At 39.7% G+C, this 20,784-nt stretch overlaps 1 protein-coding gene across 5 annotated transcripts in view; it reads left to right on the top strand.

The window, feature by feature from the left end:
- Positions 1-20,784, top strand: part of CCDC148 (coiled-coil domain containing 148) — a gene marked incomplete at its 5' end in the record, with an annotated part of 108,153 nt that overhangs the window by 2,246 nt on the left and 85,123 nt on the right. The window contains 2 exons of one of the 5 annotated variants that reach the window (XM_081871842.1): positions 1,289-2,127; positions 2,929-2,978. The exons of 3 other annotated variants lie outside the window; for them this stretch is intronic. Coding sequence is in view for 1 of the 2 variants with exons in the window: in XM_081871841.1 (XP_081727967.1) it covers positions 2,929-2,978 (50 nt within the window). Of the gene's footprint in view, positions 1-1,288; positions 2,128-2,928; positions 2,979-20,784 lie in introns of those variants that run through there. One more of the 5 variants, XM_081871841.1, reaches the window with a different exon arrangement.

Raw genomic sequence — 20,784 nt, 5'->3', positions numbered from 1 at the left:
CAGGTTTTTTCATTTTTCTTCTCCTTGACTCCAGTGGGAGGGGAATTACGACACTCCACCACAACTGACATAGCTTCTGTTCCCTTTGAGGCCATGTTGACCAAACAGGGGAGCCTAGGATAACACTAGCAGCTTCATACCCAGTGTTTCTCGAGAATTCCAAGAAATCAAAAAATCAGTGCAGTTTTGAAAGCTTCAGTCTGCTATCTTGATTCAAAATGACATCCATTTGTATAAAAACATAGACTAAAATCTGCTCCTTGAACTCAAGAACCATCGTGTAAAACATAGTTATCTATCTTAAGAAATGTCTGTATCGTGAACAAACAACTTCCCAAAATATTTAGTAGTTGTTATAGAGCAGTTATTATTCTCATATAACATCCTCTTTGTTTTTAAATCATATGATTGCCTCCAGACTGCAGCAATGCTGATTCTTTCTTGATTGTCTAAATACAAAATGCCAGTGTACTGCTTTCTTTCAATCCTCTTGATGATTCTTCCCTTCAATCCTATTGAGATGCTAGCTGTTGCTAGTTGTGATTGAGGTACAGCTATGCTATACTACATAGAACCACATCCATTGTGAGATTAAACATTAAACATTCACAAGCTTTAAAAACGGAAATGCAGGAGACAAGAAAGAGCCTTCAGCAATGTGCAATAGGGAGGAGAGCTTGTGTCAGAATAGGGTGTGTTACAAGTATACAATAATGTCCCACTTCTCATTTCTGGAATGTTGGAAGCTACGCTGTGTGTTTATGGCACAGGGTTTTAACTTGGCACTTATGCCTTTCTCCTGCAGTAATGCAATTGTTATGCGCTAACCACTCCAGGCTGGAAGAATCCCAGGCACCTGCTTGCCTAAATATTTGATAAAAGTGCCTTAAGAACTTCAGATTTGTGTTGCAGCTGTGATCAGCGCTGATACTGAAAAGTTGGAAGAGAGTAAGATGCCATTGTAAGAAACTGCCAGTGAATAGGGTTGCCATATTTCATGACACCTCAAAAGTTGTTGAGCTTTTTTTAGACAAACCCCAAAGTTGATGAACAATTTTTCGATCCAGAACAAACCACCGCCTTCCAGATAGTCTCCCCAGACATCACTTCTGCCTTTGAAATCCCATTCCAGGTGTATGGCAGCCCTAAATAATGGTGTAGTCCTGTACTTGAGGTTGGTGTAGTCCTGTACTTGGGGTTGTGTGATTTGGTGAAAGTTCTTCCACACTGGAGGATGACCAAACCACTGCCGCTATGATATTCTATAATCCTTCAGTCCACGACCTCACTCAAAAATCCCCATTGACTTCAGCATGTCCTGGCTCATCCTCTTATCTGGTTGGCAAAATATATTTTTTTCCCCTTTCCTGGGTGGCCCTTGAACCTTTGTCCCAGGAGCGCTCTGTGTGCTTTCTGGAGGCATCCTACCCTAGGAGCTATGTGGGTGCTGAACTGCAGGGTTTTTCCCCCTTCCCCTTTGCATTTTGTACTCCAAAACAGTGGTTGTGAGTACTACAAGGGGATTCAAGCTGCAACCTGTAGGGATCCCTGGAGCCTAGCTTTGCCAGTGTTGCCTGTGCTGATGGGTTGGGTTTGCTTTGGTATTGTTCTGTATGTTGTGGTGGGATGTGTGTGTGCTGGGAGCATGTCCCAAAGGTGAGTTCATTGCATCCCTCTGCATGTGGGCATGATTGTTAGACACTGGTGGTGTTTCCAGTGATGATGGATGCCTGCTGGTCTTCTTTAAAAAAACATTTTTGTATTTTATGTGTGTTCCTCTCCATGCCTGGGCTAATCATGTATAAGAATGTGGTCATCGTTTTGCAGGCGTAGAGGCATATATACCACCCCGGGCGTAATGGAAGTGTAGGACTGCTCTGTAATTTTCCTTAGGAGACATTCCAAATGGCTACTTTAACACTAAACACAGTTTGTGAAACTTTTCTCTCACAGTTTCTGAGGGCAAGAACAGAACAAAAAAAATCAGTTCCTGGATCGCTGACAGTCTTTAAGATTACATACCACAAGACCATCTAGGAGCAAAATGGAATTTGAAAACGTAGAAGCTCTGTGAAGCTTCACTTTCTGTGGCACATCCATTTCCAAAAGTTTATGAAATATTGTGCTGTAGCTGATTAAGAAAAAAAAACTATAATCGGGGTTTGTTTAGAGATGCAATATACAAAAAGCATGGATTGGTTTCCTGTTCTCAGAATAAGGAGCTTGGCTTTATAGCTGATTAATGTTCTAGCATAAGTGTGATAACTTTAGAAAAGTTTCACATGGTTATCACTTTTTCCATTCATAACTATTGTAGGCGACTCAGACTTCTGCATTGAAATTTTTATAGTGGACTCTGCGTCTAATACCCAGCCCTAAACATATTTTATGGAACTAGGTCCTATTGAAATAAATTGGGCTAGCTTGCAAGTAATGATTTTAGGATAAGAGTGTTAATGTGATAGGATTCCTCCCTTCCCGACTCCCCTGGGTCTCCATCCTCAATTTTGTTGGTTGGCTATAATTTCATTTAGTGCTGCTGATGTTACATCGTAAACTTCCAGCTAAAGACCTTCAGGCCTAATTACAGCTTTAATGTGTAACCACTTCTGGATTGAGTCCAATTTTTGTATAATACACTATTGTGCTCATGCCCTGGGCTGATACTATTGCACACAAATAAAAGCTTGTTACATGATTAGAAACATCTTCTTTTGGGTGTGAAGCTAAGCTAACTTTTATGTAAAAGTATGAATATAATAACCAAGGCAGCATACAGTCACTTGTAAAGATCCTTTGCCAGTTTGCAGTGGGCAGTTATCTGTCAGCATATTGCAGAATATTCCATAGTTGTTTCAACAAAGCTTATGGAAAGTTCAAAAATGTTTAAACTTATAAATTAAATTGTAACAGATATTTCTTTTGAAGGCGCCTTGAATACTGTAAGTGGAATGAAAATACAGTATTTCCTCATGGAAGTAAGTTTGTTTTAAATCAGTGAAAATTTTGTTTAAATGTGTGTTAGGTGTTCATAATTTTGCAGTTTGATTTAAAAATAAGAACAGAATGATTTTGGGTTGGTGGGTTGTGATAAAATGGCTGCTTCTTCACTGTATCTGAGCAAATAAAGAGTAAGATTTGGACTGTAATTTATATTTGATGCAACAGTTTCTTGCTCCAAATGTTCAGCATGTTCAACAGATGGACATTTCTCAACCGTTGTAATTTTTCTGTGGTGGTCAGTGATGTAGGTTTCCTGAAAATTTTTGAACTGGGGTAATTTGCATAGTATAATTTTCAGTTTGCATCAGAAATTTTTCTAGTGCCCAAGAGAGTGATCTAATTTAGCATGCTTACTTTACTTGCTTAGTACTGTATTTGCAGTTGGCATCCATTCACTGTTACTAATGAACTTATGGGTAGGAAAATTTTCCACAGGGAAGAAAAAGCACTAGGGGGAAAGTTCTGTTTTGGAAGATGTTCTGCCCCACAAATAAAAACAAATAAACAAGGCAATAGATGTGGTTGGTTTTATTTTTGCTGCTTTATTTAAGTTCTCATAGGCTTTGTTCAGACTTATTTATTATTTACTTATTTTAAAATATTTATATACTTATGTGTATCCAGAATTTCATAGCAGTCACAAATTAAAACGGCATCTAAAAACCGAACAATAAAATGAATACAATCAGCAGAATTAAAACTAAGCAGCTGTGAAATCCTGGGACCTTAGAGTGAAGAATGGATAATAATAATAATAATAATAATAATAATAATAATGGCATCCACATGGGTACACAGTGGAAAGTGTGTTATGTGAGCAAGATAACCTGTGCATCCTGGCGTAGTAGCCTTACCTTCATACATTTTCCATTACAAATATTTGAATTCTGATGTGCATAGGTGCTATATGACATGTAGCTCTCTTACATCTGTGGGAGTGGGTGCATAACTGAGGCAGCAGGTTTTTCCAGCATCATTATAAAATTCTGTTCCATCATCAAATCAGTATGTTACATTTGCAAGAGAAAATCTGTTCTCTGGTCATACTTCAGGAAATTATGATGATATCTAAACTTAAAGAACTACACAGGAATCATTGGCTTGATGAAAATCCATTCAGTATTCCTGAAGTTGTGAGGCTTCATAGTTCCCAGTTTAGTCAGTCATTTAATTTAAGAGCAAGTTACTCAGCACATACTAATTGTCAGACTGACACTTCCCAGATGGAAGCTGCTTCCCAAAAGGAAAAAAAAGGGCTGTCGCCAGAGTTAGAAGACAGCTGCAGTGGAAGGCAGTAAGTGGGAAGGGAGAGATGCTATACGTGTTGCTTGCATGGGATGTGCTAGTGCATGTGTACATTTTTATGAGAGAGGAGCTGCCACAATATCACTTGGAATTGTAGACTTTGGTATGGCTCACTTTCTCTAATGACCTGCTGCTCATCTCTTTGAGATCTCTGCTGTGGTCTTTTGATTTGAAGCCTGTGATAACATTTGATTGCATTCTGGGGTTGTTATACGCAACTTTGTCTCAGCTTTAGTATTCTCTCACAGGGCAACATGCCAGGGTAACAGTAATGGACTATATTGTATGCCTAGTACACTTCCTGATCCATAGACAATCTAATAATGTTAAAACCAGGCATAATATAGGTATAACAATAGAAACAGTCTGCTCTGCAGGACGGATGTAAACTGATTTCTGAGATAACTGGTTAAAAAACCCCACATGTATATTAAAGTGAAATATAAAACTATTTTGTTTTAAAGCTCTAATAAAGTTAACGTTTTCCGTGTACACACCCAAGTTGCTGTTATTAAGTAGGGTAAGAAAAGCCTTCCATTTAAGAGGAGTTGAGGCACTTACACTGACTAATGCAGCAAAAAGCATAGAAATTGTCCTTTAAAGTGTCCATTATAACTTCCGCATCATGTACACAGCAAATGAATGTCCTCTGTCTTGTACTTGCTTAAAACTTAGCCTCTATGCACTTAAACCTTTTCCTGCTCTTTCAGCTCCAATCCTACTGTTCTCCAAGTTGTGGAATACAAAGATCAGGGTATCATGTGTGCTCTGGCCACCTAACTGCACACTGGCTCACTGCTTTTCCTATATACTGTCATCTGGGTAAGATTGAAAATGGGTTGTGTATTGGGGTGTGTGACAAGCAGATTCAGAAAAGGGTGCACAGTTGGGGAGAGATAGGTGCTGGGGCTAGTGTCTACATCATCAGGATAAAAGGAGCAAAATAAAGGAAAAAGTGGTTCTTGCAATTATGAATAAACATATATGCCATGCATAAGAGTTCTCCACCCCTACTGTAATCTGTTCAGTTGTGGGTGGGTGGGTTGGTTGGTTGAGCAGCTGGCTGCCCATAGCCCCCAAGCCACCTCACTACTATAGTGCTACAACGCCATGCAATTCTGTTTTAGGCCTGTCAAAATAGGATGGGAGGTTTAATACTTCACACTGGGGTATACTGAATGTATAAGAAAAGAATAATGTGATAAATCTAGGGTACCAGAGTCTGTTAGTGAATGGTAGAAATTAATAAACTGTAGTATGTAGATAATATTTGGCATATGAGGGGGAAATGCAAACTGCAGACCTGTGCCAGACAAGAAATCCATATGTTAGTTAATGCACACCAGCCAAACTGGACTAGCTAAATGCAGAGCCATTGAGAAATAATGGGGAGCCAGGTATTGAGCCCTTAAGGGCAATTGACAATGCAAAAAGTTATCCATCCCCTGCTCTGAGGAATGGACAGAGACAAGAGATTTGGGAGGTTGCCAGGATGATGGCAGGAAGGGAGGCGTGATGTCATAGAAAAATGTGTCCTTTTTGAAATATAAAAGTGTTATGGGAACAAAAAGTAGGCAGAACTCTATGCAGTGCTGGCTGAAGGAGGCTGCACTGAGAGACAGTGAGCCATGATTGATTGTTGCTTTTGATCTGAGCTTACTGACACTATGAGAGGGGCAGTGAGAGAGACACTTCACATACAGTGGTACCTCAGGTTACATACGCTTCAGGTTACATACGCTTCAGGTTACAGACTCCGCTAACCCAGAAATATTACCTCGGGTTAAGAACTTTGCTTCAGGATGAGAACAGAAATCGTGCTCCGGCAGCGGGAGGCCCCATTAGCTAAAGTGGTGCTTCAGGTTAAGAACAGTTTCAGGTTAAGAACGGACCTCCGGAACAAATTAAGTACTTAACCTGAGGTACCACTGTATAATGTTCTGTGCCCTCTCCGCTGAAGACTTTAGGTGTAAATATGTGTGAAATATACCATATTTCTTAAAGACACTAGTTTCCTCCACACCTCAATTTTCCCAACAGAAACATAACCCTGGGCGAGCACCTGGAACCCCCTACAATCTTGCTACCACTCGGCAGACATTCGGGGTGGCGTGCAACCTTCATGGCACTATCTTTAAGGCAGGGGTGAGAAGTCTGCAGCTCCCGACTTTGCTGAATCCCAACTCCCGTTGCTCCTGACCATTGGCCATGCTGGCTGGGGCTGATAGAAGCTGGAGCCCAGCTGAATCTGTGGGGCTACAGATTCCTCCTCCCTGCTTTAAGGGGCCTGTAATGAAACCTCGACTACTTGCCTGGGTTGATTGAGTCCTGCTGGGTGTGTCTCATTTGTTGTATGTCTCTGTATACATACGCTGGAGGGGAAGGAAATGTTTATGAGCTGCTCTGCCTTGCTACGAGATGTCTGTATTTTGTGTGTGTTAGCTTATTTTTAATAAAAGGGAAGCTATTCATGAACAAACTTGCCTCTGCCAAGTGTTCACCTGAGAACTGAACCTATTGGGGTATGGAAGCCTGAGTACCCCACCCCTGGAACCCACAGGCAACTGCACGTATAATTGTACAGGATATATTGCTCAAGTTGGGGCTGCCTCAACTATCTACAGTGGTACCTCGGGTTAAGTACTTAATTCGTTCCGGAGGTCCGTACTTAACCTGAAACTGTTCTTAACCTGAAGCACCACTTTAGCTAATGGGGCCTCCTGCTGCTGCCGTGCTGCCGGAGCACAATTTCTGTTCTCATCCTGAAGCAAAGTTCTTAACCTGAAGCACTATTTCTGGGTTAGCGGAGTCTGTAACCTGAAGCGTATGTAACCTGAAGCGTATGTAACCTGAAGTGTATGTAACCCGAGGTACCACTGTACTATCCTTCCTGCCTTGCAGTGATTGCTTTGAATGAGAGAAGAGCCTGCCCCCCCCAGTTTGTTTTAGATATGCTCCAGCACCCCCTTTTCTGCGAGAAATTCCATGGAATTCCATGGGATTTATTTTTGAGGAGATATGTATAGGATTCCACTTCTAGCCTTAATAATTCTCTTCAACAACTCTGACGAAACAGAATTTAGGCTGACAGGTCTATAATTTCCTGGATCTAGTTTTTTTAACTTGAAGTTATGTTGGCTGCCTGCCAATCGCTCAGTACTAAAAATGCTGTTTTTAGTGATGTTGCATATTTTAGTTTAAAGATCAACAGTTTCACAATGCAGGGTTCCAGCTGCACCCAAAGGTGGGTGTATTTATGGAGGTGGCAGGAATCAAACTCTTAATTCTCATCTCAGATCCAAGAAAAGTAATTCCTACTTAACATTATTGCCAGCTTCAATCAGCAGCAGGAGATAAGCATTATAACAATCACAGTCCACAGCAACCCTGTCTGATGGCAATTAATGTGCCTACCAAGCAGCCTACCTGCCTGTTAATGCTGTGCCTTGAAGGTACACTGAGAATATTAATAGAATACTAAGGAGGTGAGCCATATAAGAAAGGAGCTGAAAATCTGGGGATCCTGCATGCCTTGGAGATACAAATCTGTATACGCCATGCATACCGAAAGAACGTTGCAATGTAAACTTTATATGTTTCCTCTAGTTCAGGGTTTGGCAGACTTGAGGTTTGCTTTGGTTTTTTACTAGGACCCCAAGATCCACTGACCAGAGCCAGGTGCAAAATATCCCCTTGGAATTAAAGAATTCTGAGCTAAATAAGTCTGAATGCCAGAATTAAACTGGGCTCACATTTCTTTCATACAAAAATTCACTCTTGGTTACCCACCCCTGGACCCAGGCACCACTACTACTGGTTTTCTTCTTCATTTCAACAGAATAATTGTGTATGTGTAAAGAATTTATTCTGTTGCTAAAAAAGTCAGTCATCACCTAGAGAGATCTACCAATAGAGCCTGATCTGCTTTGAAATCAGTTGAAATCAGTGGTTGTTTTTACACTAGGACCTTTTAGCACTGCTGAGACAGTGTTTTTCTGTAATCAGCCAGAAGTAGAATTAAAATGATGAGTCCATGCAGCACTTAATAGTGTTTGTTACATGACGACAGAGCCTTCTATAATGTTTACTTATGAGGAAGTCCTTTTCAGCAAAGGTTCCCTGCAAAGCTGCTTTCTTGTGGACTTCTGTCACTAATTGGTTTGTTTAGACATGGCATAGCATTAGTGATGAATGATCCCTTAGTCAGTTCCTACCCCAACCCCCCCCTTTTAAAAAACAGCGAAGTAGTATTTATCAGTAAAAGGAAAAAAGAACCAGTAACTAAAGCACCAGCTCCTATAGTTTGGATAATTGGAAATAAGTGTTTCTTGCATAGAGTTACACTTTTAGTTTGCTATTTTGTGTTAGTTTGTTATGGCACCCAAAACTATGGTTAGTGCTTTCTGTTCAAACCAGAATTGGAACACTGCAAACCAGTGTTCAAGAAGGGAGATGAGTGTGCAGAAGCCCACAAGTCATTCTGATCTTCCAAACCACAGTTTCATGGATTGTCTAAGGACCAAACTAGATGACGTGTAGATGTTCTCCACAGGTCTGTTTCTTTAAAAAAGAATTAAATAGCAGCACAGTAGGAAACTGATTAGAACCTTGGTGCATGGGGAAGGATTAGCTATTTCTCCCACATCATGGTCCTGATGAAAAAATTGCCCCTCAAACAACTATTTGCCTTGGTGATGAAGCTGGCATTGGTGACATTGGTAGCTTTCCTCTTGTGACAAATAGCAGCTTGGAGATTGGGACCATGGTGCAGGGAAAATGTTTAGCCCCTGACCCCATCCCTTTTCACATGCCCCATTCCCAATCCTAATCAGGTTTGCCTCCTGCCCCCCTCACATTGTTATTATTTGTTTAAAACATATATGAAATGCATTCACACATTAATTGTATCTTTTAGTTTGGCCCTGAACGGAGCCATAAAGTGGGCTTCACTGTTGCAAAGAGACAGGGAGAGCATCTCTGTCTGCCTCCGATCAAATCCAGCACTATAGAAGAACCTCTTTTGAAAAGTAAACCACTTGAGCTTCCAAAATATCTACTATTTGCACAATCAGGACTGAGTTAAACTATGCCGAGTACTAATTTCCCTCTAGTTGCAAACTGTTGCTAATTAAGCGCCACTGCAGAATCAAGGTAGTCTTGTTCTGAAGGGCTCTGTGTGGTAATGTTCCTATTCCCAATTATGCTCTTTTAATTTTCTCTTCTCCATCTTAACATCTCCTAAATGTATCCTCGGCTCATCTCTCCCTCTCCTTCCTATACAGGCATATTTGTGCTGAAGAAATAATATATTTGGGGAAGGCTTTTAGTACTAAATGTACAGAAAAATAAATGATACAAAATATAATATTGTGACTATGACACAAATATATATAAATAATCCTGTGTCTAGATAAAACTGTTTCCTAGCAATGTATTGCATAGATGCTTCAGTAGTATTTTGTGTTAATCTAGATTCATGTCTTCTTTGTGTTTCATAATGGAACTATGCTGCTTGCTCTCTTAATATTGAAGGCACTGGCTTTACTGCACTGAATGGCAAAATGGTTGTAATTCTTTTTCCTCTCTGCAGAATGATGTCTCTGAATAGTAGGCTGAATGTTTAGATCAGTTCCCTCTCAAATCGCTCTTCCTGATTTAGACTTCACCCGTATCTCCCTGAAAATAATACAACATCCAATATGCTTCTTTGCTTCTCTATATATTTAACAAAAATACAAAACCACTTCCTTCCTGCTCCACTGCTCAGTCTAGTAAAGTATTTTCATAACAATCACAGGATAAAAACATCCTGTTTGTATGCACTCTTTTATATGCTTGGCTATATGTATGTAAAATGTGCATCTTCCAACTATTCTATTAATGGCCGCCAATCTTGCATAAAGTAAATGTGGGCAGATGCACCTGGTTCTGCTCCACTGAGTTATAGGAAGAATTGAATTATTATTTTTTTTACTTGTCAAAACCCCAAAGTTTATCACAGTGGAGTAGCGTCTATACATCGGGGTTGGTGAAACCAGCTGCTGCCAGGGACACAGACCCAGGATGCACACAAAAATCACCTGTCAGACTATGGAGTGTCTGGTGTATGTGCGTGGTGATGCACCACCACTGTCACGGAAAGATAAAAAAAGGGAGAAGACCCCCTTATCTTTCTCTGTGTATTGGTTTTGGCTGCACAGTAGATTATGGATCTACAGGAGATCACTATGGGAAAACCTGTTTCCACTGCTGGCTGCATAGATGTTGGTCCTACAGACTTAGATGGAATTTATTTATGCTTAGAATCTTAGCCAAAGCACTTAGGGCCAAAATGAGAGTCTGTAACAGATAATAGAATTTAACAGATGATGTTAGCAGAATATAATATTGGCACTGGGTAATAGTCTTGCTGCTGCTAGATAAACATCTTGGCATTGCTTTCCATTTATCAAAAACAAATTCTGAGGCACAGTCAAGGGACTCTTTTGTCATGCAAGAAGCATTGCACTTTTACAGCAGGCTTCTGATACAGTGACTTTATTTCTTTTACATTTAGTGACTGATGTAGATTTAATCATTTTATCTGATGGATGCCAATGCAGAAGAGTGATAGTTGTTCACCCTACCATTATTGGAAAGTGCCTCCTCTCTGCAATAGGGAACAAGGAAAGTTATGTTTTGAATCAGTCAGCTGAAGGTCAGGTTACATATATTGGGGAAAAACAAGCCAAAACTTGGTTTGCTTTCCTTTGAAAAGGCAGTTAAAATTTCAGTGGTGTAAAGAGTGTGAGAAAGATCCACAGATGGGTGATCAGCATTATAGGTGTCACTGGGATCAGTGCTTTTGCTTTCTGACTAGGAAGTGGAGCTAACTAAATTGGCCAAACTAAATTCTATTGGTGGAGAAAGTTGTGAAAATTACCACTGTAAAAATTCAAGATCTTGGCAAAAAGCCATTTATGTTTACTTGATGAGTCTTGCTGTTGAGCTTCTCCTTTGCACCAAGACTACACCTGTTGTGACCCTCCACTCGCACCCCAAACTGAATGAAAGGCACCAAATTACATTATGGGAAGCTTACAGAGTTTCAGCACACTTCTTGTACAGCAGGATGTCATTCCTGCCCCTTCCTGCCTGGAATTGCAAAAAAAAGAAGAAGAAGAAAAAAGCATCTGACAGGACACAATACATGATTGGTGGTCAGGGTTTTGGCACAGATTTCAATCACACTTCACAAAGTGCATAGGATGGTAACTGTACCGTCCCTTGGCCAAAGAAGTAGAGAAAGCTTCTTGTGTTGCTCCAGCAACTGATAGTTGGGAACTTATGCTCTGTTTTGGGAGTATGTTACGAGGTGTGATCAATTCCCTGAAGGTTGACTTCATGGTTGGTCCATCTGATTAAGAGCAAGGATCAAGCACCCTGCTTCCAGCTCGGAGGTTGTTTATTGATTGCCTCTTCCTCTCTGATGATACATATATAATACCAAAGAAAAGACATTCTAGTCCTATGCCATTTATGTTTGGTGGGGGTTGCTTCCAAGTAATGGTGCACTGTATTGCAGCCTGAAATTTAAAATCCTTCTCCTCTCTTTTTCTGAATTAAGCCCTTTGAAAAGGACAAGCTTACTGTCTGCTACTGTCTAACTCTGAAATGCATGCATTTGGTCAGCAGAAATGGTTTGTATAGGGGTTTTGTAAAAAAGACAAAACCCCAGCTGAATTGCTTGATTCAAGTTAGCTTGGCAGACATGGGTGACTTCAGTTCCTGCTTTCGCATACTCCCTTTCAAACCTTTCCTCTTATCAATGGACATTTAGACTTTTTTATTTTTTGGAGGGGGCGTTTCAAAGTTGATTGCACCAAATGTTACTTATTTCAAATGTTCTCCTTTTTGCTAAAGGAACCATACAGGGATTTGCTGGAGAAACCTTGTGAGAACCCCCAATTTCATGATAATGTGCTATTATTTCATAAAAGAGATGAACTAATTCTTATTCATACTGTCAGAAAGAATTCCATAAATATTAAGTTGGTTGGATTTAAATGCTGACTATATGTCATAATTCCACATTGTGTTAGATTCTATTGAATTCAAAAGTAAACAGATGAGTAGAGACCAAAGGGCAGCTTCCGATATTTGAAGGCTATAAATGTCAGATGCAGTGTCTAGATTCAGGACATAAGAGCCTAAAAATACTTCTGTTAGATCAGTCCAAAGGCCAATCTAGTCCAGCATTCTGTTTGCACAGTGGACAAGCTAAAGTCTATGGGAAACCCACAAGCAGAATATGAGTGTAATAACCTGTTCCCACGCAATGGTCCTCAGCAACTGCTTCTGCTCCTGGAGATAATCTTGCAGTTATGAATATGACTAGTGGCTATGGAAAGCCTTATCCTCCACAAGGACTTCTATGATAAATGTTTTGATACTGGAGTATGTATCTGAGCTTCAGCAGAAGTGTACAGTGGTACCTCGGGTTATGAACTTAATTCGTTCTGGAGGTCTGTTCTTAACTCGAAACCGTTCTTAACCTGAGGCGCACTTTTGCTAATGGGGCCTCCTGCTGCCAGCACGTGATTTCCGTTCACATCGTGGGGCAAAGTTTGCAACCCGGAGCAACAACTTCCGGGTTAGCGGAGTTTGTAACCCAAAGTGTTTGTAACCCGAGGTGCCACTGTATAATGGTTCTGGACCTAAAGCTGGCCTTGTGTAGGTGGTTCAATAGATAGAAGTACATTTTTGCAGCTTATGAGTGATATATTGCTTTGGTCCTTGCTCACAACATCCTGTGCTTATATAGTACTATTATCTTTTAAATCAACATAGAAAGAGCACTGCATCTATATATTTACATTTCCAATCTTTGAATGGGTAGACCAATTAACAGACCCTTAAACCAGAACAAAAGGAACAGACAACATTGGATGTCTTAAGTGTAATGCAGAAATGTTAAGCAACAGACCTTTTAATTAATCACCTAAACTAGTAAGAACACTAGTGGGCTTTGTTTCTTTTGAATTTTGTATAGATGACCAACTAACATGATATTTAGTCTTTGAAGGATTAAAAATAAGCATAACAGTGTTGCCATTTAATTACATAGCAAAGTTATACTCTATTTTAATAGCTAGCACGAACCTATATTTAGTAAGAACCTAAGCAAATGCTACCAATTAAAAAAAATCAAATGAAAATAGAGCTTTTTGACACAGCCTCATATTCAAGGATTTAATAATGGCTTTCTGCTTAAATGAAATGAGAGACAATGCAGTGGTCCACGGATGGCGAAGACTGATGAATGTATGTAACTACGAAGCAGTGCTTATGTTCCTGTTCTTATGTGCTATGTCCAGATCATAGTTTTTTTTTTTTTTAAATAATTTTTATTGATTTTCATAAAACAAAAAGCACAAAAATAAACAAACAAACAAACAATACATGACTTCCCCATGCCTCCCCTTCACTGCACCCCTGTATCCAAAATTTTTAGCAATCCTTCATTCCTTTTCAAAATTTGATTTCCTTCATAATTTTCTTAACTTAAATATTTACAACTATAATTCTCTATTTCTTAACCCTTGACATTTTATCAGTCCAAAATTTTGCAACAGTTCTTAAGATATAATTTAAATTTTTTCCAGTCCTCTTCCACTGTCTCCTTCCTCTGATCACGGATTCTGCCGGTCATCTCTGCCAGTCCCATAAATTCAGTCACCTTCGTCTGCCATTCTTCCAGAGTAGGTAATTCTTGCATCTTCCAATACTTTGCTAGAAGTATTCTTGCTGCTGTAGTTGCATACATAAAAAAGGTCTTATCTTTCTTTGGTACCAATTGGCCGACCATGCCCAAGAGAAAAGCCTCCGGTTTCTTTACAAATGTCCACTTAAGGACTTTCTTAATTTCATTATAGATCATTTCCCAGTAGGCTTTAACCCTTGGGCAGGTCCACCAAAGATGATAGAAAGTTCCTTCACATTCGTTACATTTCCAGCATTTGTTACTGGGCAAATGATATATCTTTGCAAGCTTGACTGGAGTCATGTACCATCTATAGATCATTTTCATTATGTTTTCTTTCAAGGCACTACATGCCGTAAATTTAAGGCCTGTGGTCCATAACTGTTCCCAGTCAGCAAACATAATATCATGACCTAAGTCTTGTGCCCATTTAATCATAGCTGATTTAACTGTTTCATCCTGTGTATTCCATTTCAGCAACAAGTTATACATTTTAGACAAATTCTTAGTATTGGTCTCTAGCAATTCTGTTTCCAATTTTGACCTCTCTTTCTGAAATCCTAGTTTCTTGTCCTGTTTAAAAGTCTCATTTATCTGATAGTAATGTAACCAATCTCGAACTTTGGATTTTAATTTCTCAAAGCTCTGTAATTTAACTTAAGTTAAAAAGTTATGTCCAGATCATAGTTATCCCTCATTTGGTATGGTGATTTACAGCACAGTCTCTCCAGTTGACCCTAATAGGCATACAAACTCAAATGGAAAGAGATGTTTCCTAAGACAGTGAGATCTACTCCATTAAGTCTAATGAATTGAATTGGGCCCAGACATCTACTTGTAGCCAGTTAAGATGATGCTTGTTGAGTGGTATATGGTCCTGGTGGTATCACCCTGGGGTTGCTGATATGGTGCTTCTTGGTTGCTTCTTGGCATCCTTGAGCACTTATCTTCATGAGATTCAACCACTACACACTACTTCCATTCTCATGAGGTGGTAAGAGTGAGAACCGTCTCCCCTTTTGGAGTTGAAAGAGCAACTGCCTATTACCTCCTTCAGATCTATGAGATTCTCAAGGCATGATCGATACCCAACTGAGCTGCCACTCTGAGCCTTGTAAATCATGTAGAGGTGAAAGAAGAAGTGAGAAGAGAGATTCTCTGGAGAGAATTGAGGGGGGAGAAAAATGAAGTGGTTTGTGACAGGAAGAATGGAGAGTCTGAAAGAGAGGGGAGGGTTGCATGTACACACACATCTTGGATCCAGTAAAACGTATCCTCTGGAAATTTCTTCATTTTCCCATGCACACCATCAAATCACAGATCACATCTGTCTCCATTGACTTGACTGTTGAAATTCCAGATCTGGTGTTTTCAGCCCTGCCATGGTACAAAAACACGGATTTGTATGAATTTTCATAATTTCTGCTGTGGATTCTCACATCCCAATCAAGTCACAGTTCATCTCTTTGTCCACATAGATGCTCTGCAATTTGTTGGTAGTTTTGTTATCCTTTTTATGGCCATCCTGTGTCCGTGAGGATTCATGCCTTGGATAAATGTTTTTGTGGTGTTTGCATGCATGGGATCTTTGATTTTTTTGCGTAGTCTGCCAAAGTAAGCTTTATTTTGATATTGTTGTTATTGGGGGCATTTAGAATCGTGCAACTTCAAGAGAATTCATTTTAATCTACTGGATCTGACTTTTACTCAGGCCCTATGAAAAAGTTACTGCTCACCATGCAACATCAAATGCCTGTGGGTAAACAATAGGGTGAAGGTGTGGGGCTGACCTACTAAGTATTGGTCAAGTGGTCTAATAATGGCCATACAGTATTATGTAGATCAGATTCATAGTAGCAGTGGCTTGCAACTTTAACAGATTCACAGTATTAAATAAATGTGATATTAGGATTAGTATCACCCCTCCTTTACAAATTACACTTTTAATATTATACATGCTTTTCATTTTCTGTTAAGTATAATAAGCTATCAAATTAAACATTATATTAAATGATATTTAAAACTACTTGCCTTCTATTCCCAACCCCAGTTTAATTCCTGTTTAGCCCTAAAGTGATATTTTAGAATGGCATATTATTCAGTCAAAGAGACAACTTGCAGTGAGGTCACTCTTTCCTTTAATGTATTGCCATGGAAATCTGGCATACAGTGATTGAAAACTGGGTAATCTGATCCCATTCTCACCCCCACAAGCTAATGTGAAAGATTCCTTTTTTATTTCAGAGATTGCTTGATCATGCTCACAGGCAAAGTGTATTGCATAATTTTAAAACCCTATAAGGAATCTATCCAGTTTAGCCCAGTTCAGGCTTCTGCCTTTGGAACCAAAAGGAACTGAAGGTTAAAGGCTGTGCTTAAGTTTTGACCAAGAGCTGTGCTGCTTCTGTTTTTGTTTTCCCTTATCTCTTCTTCCACCACCTTCCAGCAAGTTGGTCTAGTAAGTTTTAGATTGAAAACAGCAAAACACTTTAGCAGTTCTTACTTCAGATTACAGATATGAATTAATTCATTTATACTTGGTTTAGTCCAAAGAACTCAGTATTGGCCACAGTATCCTGTAGGCAATGTTCAAAGAGCAATTGAAGATAAGGCTCTACCACCCCCCTCCCCACATGCCAAAATTATAGGGCAAAATTCAACCTATTAATTCTATTGCACAACAGGGTTTTCCACATACAACCCACCCACCCCCTTCAAAAAAAATTGACTCAGATTTGAATAATAGAATCAGAGAGTTGGAAGGGACTCCAAGTGTCATTTAATCCAACACCCTGCAGTGCAGGGATCCTGCCCACAGCTGTCCCTGGGTGGGCTCGAATCACCAACCTGATGCATTAATCCATTGCACCACAGGTAGAGTTTGGAGGACCCGCAGAACAGGACGCAGAAGGCGGCAGAGGCATGGGTCATTCTGTCTAGCAAGCTGTTAGGCTTGCACAAATGGAACATTCCGAATAGTGTCATGTTAAATTCCATACATAGTTTGAAAGTAAACGGTTCATTATGTATTTGACTTGTATGTGCCTTTTGCATCTTTATGTGTATTCTGCATATATCATGAGAATGTACTCCCAAATAGTATTGTTGATTCCAGCTATTAAAAACAAACAAACCATATCTTTTAAAAACATAGCCACCATAAATGTGTAATGGCCTCCCCTGAAGACCCATTTAAGGTCTACTTCTTAGTATGACCTATTGAAATCAGGGGGTCATCTTTCTGATAATCTGTGATTAGGACTGAGCTGGAAAGACTAAAGAATGAAAAATAGCGATGGAATTTTAGCATAGTTTTAGCAGCAGGCACACACACTTTCAGGAAGCCTGTAAAACATGTACAAGCTTGCACTTGTATAACCAGCAGGAAATGTCTATATAAAAAAAAGATGAGGACACATGCCAACTCAGACAGAAACATTATTACACACAGACTTGGTGCTGAGATTAATTCAGGAATGCTATGGGTGCAATGTGCTCAAGGTACTTTTAGGTTCAGCCTTTATAATGGTTGCCTGAGGGGCACCTGTTGCAAAAAGTGCCTTCTTACTAATTTTGCCTGGTGCAGGAGCTCTGCCCTTTCTTGGAAAAGGATGACTTCATCATTACTATCCATGTACTGGTTACAGTAATCATGAATTCATTACTGGTATATGTCCTTGGAAACCTTGTCTCTGGAAAAGGTTTGGAAACTTCAAGTGACATGAGATATGGTGACTAGTTTATCAGCAGGGAGGTACTGCAATGCACACTTAAGGATTCCCCTATAAAGTTCTAAATGGCCTGGGACCAGGATATCTTCTTCCAGGCGAACCTGGCTGGTCACTTATGTATTCTTGGGAAGTTTTTTCACCTGCCTCCACATGCAGAGCTAGGCTGGCAACAGTCTGGGTGGGACAGAGCCTTTCCTGTGATAGCATGCTTTTTCTGGAACTCATTTCCTAGAAATACTCACAGACCTTCCTACTTTTTTATCCAGGCAAATACTATTTTATTTTTCTGAGCTTCCCTCTGATGTTATCACCACCTGCTAGTTTCATGACTTTTTAAATAGCTGTGGCTTCTTAAAGGTTGTTGTTGTTTTCAAAAAAATCTATAATTATTTTAATGTTTTGTTTTTAAAATTTCTCTGCTGTAAGCCACATTGTACACATACAGTAGAAAGGCAGGATAAACATATATTAAACAGATGAAAATAAAATAATAACACACCCTAAATAAATTCAGCTGTGAGGTAGCAATATTCTTACTGTCCCTAGAAAAAACATGGTCACAATGAGAATCAATATGGTTAAGTTGGCAGCACATACGTTTCTGTATTCTCCTCTCCTGTTCAGTGTCTGGTTTTATTTTTATCCTTTGTACTTGTAGGCTGTCCCTCCCAGGTGGCTATCAATTGCCAAGATTCTTTTTCTCCCTCGGCTTCAAGTACCCAGAAAGAATTCTTATACTCCAAAGGCATAAAAGAGGCTGTTTCAGGTGTATAAATAATTATTAGGAGAGTGACTAGTTAAGAGGAAAGTGAGTAGTTAATTCCAAATCATTTTAGCTGTCCCTTTACGTTTTTACTCTCTTTCTCAAGTTCTTCAGAACACACCCTCCTGAATTCCACTTTTCAGAATGTGGAAGGTGGACTTTTTTCAGATCTGCATTCAAATTCTAGATTCTGCATCGGGTTGCAGCAGGAGCAACTAATATACCGTACATTGGTCCAAATGCTTCATTGCCCTAAGGGATGCATTTCAGCGTGCGCACACACACACACACACACACACACACACACACCACATGACAGACAGAAGCACCTCCCACTTCTTTGCTGATTTGTGTAGATCACTAGAAGAGTAGGAGTTGGGTGCTGGGTATCCTTCCAATCATGGCATTGGGCTGGATAGAGAGAAGTTTAAACCTGTCAACTCAGGAAATGGGCGTTGTCAGGAAACAGGAAGGACCATTCAAGTCTGCTGTCATGCTTCCTAAGTATTTGGCTTTTGCTAGCACTTGAGGAAACATCAGAGCAGCTTGGGGTGCTTCTTGCTGTTTCATGAATGCTCTGATCTGCTCCTCTGATACCATCATTGACGGCACTAGTATGCTGATACCATCATTGCTGGCACTAGTAAATTGGAGGCTGGTGGGCCTTTTAAAAAGCCTGAGCCCCTTGGACCAGAAGTTCACTATGCTGGGTTACAGGGAGGCTCATTACCTAAATGGGTGACATTTTTATTATAAGTTGCTTCCTCCCCTTGAGTTTGAAATAAAACCTTCAAGTTGGGACTCTGAACACCATCACAGTATTCTTTTTTAAGATGTGTATCAACCTGAAAATAGAAATCAGATTGATTTTGCTTCATTCACCGTTGGTTATGTTACACTTTCTAATTATTGAAGATTAACTAGGAGCTTAATCAAGGACAAACTATTTGTTAACACTTCTTTGGAGAATTATATAATGCTTTAATACTTTAGTGAAGTTTTAATGTTGCATTTAGCTAAAAGATGTGACAAAGCACCAGTTTTGCTGTAGGCAAAGGAATTGGTAGGGCTGGGGTGCAGGTATACCTTAATCTTAAACAATAATCCCAAAATTGCCAAAGACAATTGGCATGCTAAGCTGCATTTACAACCATTTTACCTCCACCTCAGGTTTGTTCTGACAAGCAAAAACAACTAAGTGTTTTGCAGCTCTTAAAAGACTAACAGATAACTTGTTTTGAGCTCAGCCCATCTCTGATTATGATGAATGAGTCTGTCACTTTGGTTTTGCTAAAATATTGTCTGGTGGGGATTAGGGATTTGACAAAAGAACCTCAATGTTTATTTTTTGTTTCTAGCCTTTTGAATGTGGTGGCCACCAGAGATGCGGGTGGGGGACACAGAGAAACAGTTTATAGCCAAGTTTGACTTTAGGGGGAATGAAATTGAGGGACAGAGTCTGGAGATGTGAATCACCCTAGGTTGGATACTGTTAAGCATTGGAGCTGTTTCTGGCACTCTGATTGAGAGGTAGTGAATACTGTATGTGATCTGTTGTAGGAGTATATATTTGTTTCTACTATGCTCTGCTTGTAAATAAAAAAAAAAATAAAAATATTACACACCCAGGAAGTGCTGCCCCTTGAAACTTTTCACTGCCCTGAAATGTGGATTGAGTGTCAATATTGTAGTATAAACTCTGACCCATGAAAGCTGATGGCACACTATATTAGCCTTTAAAGTGCCATGAGACATGCTTATACTTTTTTTCTTTCTTCCAGCGAGCTAAAATGTCTATTCTCCCTGGAACTTGTAAAAAGGAAGCCTGGGATTAAGTGAATGAAAGTATATTAAAAGTGTTTTGACATTTTGAAGTAGAGATGCATTTGCAATATGCAGATCTATTCATCACTCACTAAGAGAATTGCTTATAATCATACTGCTGGACTGCTCCCCCCCCCCCAATAATTGTATGATAGTGGCAAATGGTAAGCAAATCGTGATTCAGAAAATAGCACGACTAAACAGCCAGCAGAGTCACATAATACAAATCTTGCTGGGCTGTAACACTCCACACATCAGGTGAGGGGGGAGAGTTGTGTATACAGTGGTACCTTGGTTTATGAACTTAATCCGTTCTGGAAGTCCATTCTTAAACTAAAGTGTTCTTAAACCAAGGCGTGCTTTCCCATAGCAGTGGGGGACTCAATTTACAAATGGAGCACACTCAACAGGAAGCG

Source organism: Podarcis erhardii, assembly GCF_964252035.2.
Source record: "Podarcis erhardii genome assembly, chromosome: 1".
Lineage (NCBI taxonomy): Eukaryota > Metazoa > Chordata > Lepidosauria > Squamata > Lacertidae > Podarcis > Podarcis erhardii.
This window is presented reverse-complemented; position numbering and strand designations above follow the sequence as displayed.